General features: G+C 49.0%; 1 protein-coding gene across 1 annotated transcript in view; it reads left to right on the forward strand.

Moving 5' to 3' along the window:
* Window positions 1-2563: 2563 nt before the first annotated feature.
* Window positions 2564-3167, forward strand: part of LOC310798110 (ribonuclease inhibitor-like) — a gene marked incomplete at both ends in the record, with an annotated part of 39153 nt that continues 38549 nt past the window's right edge. The window contains 2 exons of the mRNA XM_083660603.1: window positions 2564-2709; window positions 3061-3158. Coding sequence (XP_083516729.1) covers window positions 2564-2709; window positions 3061-3158 — 244 coding nt within the window. The remainder of the gene's footprint in view (window positions 2710-3060; window positions 3159-3167) is intronic.

The raw sequence follows: 3167 nt of genomic DNA on the forward strand, positions 1-3167 counted from the left end.
TTGTTAGGCTTCTTCCTCACGGAAGACGCAGGCTGGGGCGCTAACCCATACTGCTCCCGGGTGCCGTCCCTGTTCCGGCTGTCAACTGTCTCTCCAGTAGTCCAGTCTCACATAGTCTATTCCTATGAGTCACTGGCTAGGCTAAGCCAGGCTAACTTATAAAGAGAAAACATCGCATGGATGCAACTGGGATGTATCCTCAGTGATGTACCCTGGGGTCATAGGATGTTTCGGGTCTCGCGACATCATACACCCTCGGCCAGGTGACCCAGCCGGGGCTGGCCAAGCCCCAACTTACGTCCCAGTAGCTACCCACGGTCAGCCCTCTAGGAAGGGTCGAAGTTGGTCACGTGGTCAGGGCCACTCAATCCGCTGCTCCGGAACTACTCTGCCGGGACCGGGAGGGGGGGGCTCTGGCATGTAGAGGGACCGGGCTCTGTGGGTAGTAGCTACCCACGGTCAGCCCTCTAGGAAGGGTCGAAGGTGGTAAAAGTGCTTATAGCTGGTCCATATCCATATTCAGCAACAAATAAATGGCCTGCTCATATCAAAAACAAGATACATTTCAGACTTGTCATTTTGAGCCTGTTTAGTCAGTGAGAGAAATACACTGCATTTAGCTAGCATTACACATGCCTCAATCATTTACTTTTAAAGCACCACCATACATATCAGACTTCTGTCATTTTGAGTCTGAGTGAGAGAAATGACACGGCCTTGATTTCACTATGTCAACATAGTTTGGCTCGTAAGTGGTGAGGGCAATCCTCAGACAGTCATGCAACTTCTCATTCGTCATGGAAGAATGTTCCTTTGTTTTGATTGCATTCATATGAGAAAAGCTAGGCTCACATGTATAGGTAGACCCAAACATTGTCAGTATTAGCAAGGCCACTTTCCTTATTGTGGTGTACTGATATTTGGCAACATGTTTAGACTAAAACTCCACTGCACCCTCAGACTGCAAGTGCTGTTTTAAAACAAATGAGGATTGCACATGATCAACCAACTCCATCTGAAAGGTGCTCTTGAGCGTTTGCGCTCGTTTAACGCCGTGCGCAATGCAAATTGGGGGCGGGCACAAGCGCATGCCTGTTATAACTGTACTGGGCATAGGCGTGCCACATGCCAAAGCAGGCGTTTTAGCGCTAAAAGGTGGGGATAGATGGCATTATCCTATCGTCAGCAGCGCGCAATTACTTTGCGCTAAGAGCTTTGAAAGGGTCATGTCCGACCTCTCAATAGTTCGACCACTCATGAGTTAGACTACCCAAAGATCCGCCCTATTATTTTAATCTCATAAATCCGACCTCCCAAAAATCCAACCGCAGTAAATTAGACAGTTGCGTGGGACTCCAGAGAGAGAGATTGACGTGTTAATTGACGCGGCTCATTTGATGCGCTGCAGGCATCAGAGGCTACCAAATACCAACAGCACGGAACCACGAGTATTTGGGGGAAAATGTCACTAATTTATATCACAATGAATGACCAATGAATAAAAAGTTGTTATATCGTAGTTTTGAGCCCCTGCCAGTCAGAGGCTGTTAATCTCCTACCTGTCTATCGAGCAGTGTGGGGGAAAAAGGCATTGCTGCTGCGGGAAGCAATCCAGTCTATCCAAACTTTTGCCGATCTCATCAAGACATGCAGCAGGGGAATATATTTTGGTAGCCCATGTGTTTGTGTTCTTGTCACACTTGAAACAATCTCTAGGGCAATTTGGCCCACTTCAATTGACACCGGTTCTCACAATCCCCAAGACACACATACACAGAGACGAGTAAGATTTATACAATAATTCCTTTTATTTAACACTAATTCAGAGGCAAAATCAAGACACACAATATGGTTTTCTGGACTAGCGTTTAGTTCCCCTTCCCCCCCAGTGGCGTGTCCCTCCAACTCGGCCACAGTGAACCCAGGCTCCTTATTCAGCCAGTTCGCACCACGCTCTTTTCCCAAAAGGACACTGCAAAACAGCCACTGTTAGGGCACACCACATGCAAGAACAAGTTCAGCAATCAAATAAAATCCAATAAGACCATATAAAGGTTTAAAGCACAGCACACGAATGTAACACAATACAAAAGGTTCAAATCACAGCACCCGAGTTTAAGACCATTAAAGGTTTAGAGTACAGCACACAGTTAAAGCCAGCTAAACAATTTCACACCATTGGTTCAAGGGCAAAACGCAGCACACACTTAATTGGCCAGAGATAGCTCATCGGGCAAGTTGGAATTGGGGAACCCACGGGCATCTGGGTTACCAAACTTCCAATGGCCAGAAAACGAGACAGGACTAAGACAGGACAAACATGAATTGAATGAAAAATAAAACATTCCAATTTGGCCGGCGCTATACTGGGCCAAATTGGAATAAACCCTAAGAGTCTCTTATAGCCTATAAGGTCTCTTCTTGGGGCCTGATCATAGGGCCTGATAGGGGGAGTGAGTTTAGGCAGACGGAAGTCCCGCACTTCTTACCAGCCCCGGGCTGTTGATGCTCAGGAGCGGGTTGCTATAACCCACAGTGTCCCATTGACGGCGGCCGCGCGTGCATGCGGGCGCGCGTACGCTTTCGCAGAGGAACCAGGGAGTCCGCGGGTCCCGAATGGATAGGGGAGGAGGCGTCCGGGTCCAGCAGGAGTGGAGGAGGAGGCGTCCGGGTCCGGCAGCTGGCGGAACACAGCAAAAATGGGAATCAGTAACAGCGCTTCTTTACAGGAGATACACATTCATACCGGCAGATGGCCATTTGACTTTCCTTTATGTAGGATTTAGCGAGCGTTGTATATAAAGTCTTTATGGCTCCATCTGGTCTCAGGTCCGGGTCAAGCTCTTCCGTGAGGCGTCCGGGTTCCGTATGGTACGGCGTCCAGCTGGCAAACACAAACAGTGCGACGAATCAGTGGCTTGTCATTACAACAGGAGCAAAACTCACTCATGCCGGTCACGGCGACAGGTGTCCGACTTTCCTTTAAACAGACATTAGAGAACGTTGTACAGTAGGTGAGGTTCTCTGGTCAGTTCCTCCCATCCGTGTCCCGCCGCCCAGGCTCTCAGTCAGCTGCTGCTTCTCCACAGTGGCTCCCTGCTGCCTGCTCGTCCGTCCAATTCCTCCCCACTGGCTCCTACAGCCGCCTTTTTATCCAGGTGTGTCTG

Source organism: Poromitra crassiceps (assembly GCF_964638095.1).
Source record: "Poromitra crassiceps genome assembly, chromosome: 2".
NCBI classification, from domain to species: Eukaryota; Metazoa; Chordata; class Actinopteri; order Beryciformes; family Melamphaidae; genus Poromitra; species Poromitra crassiceps.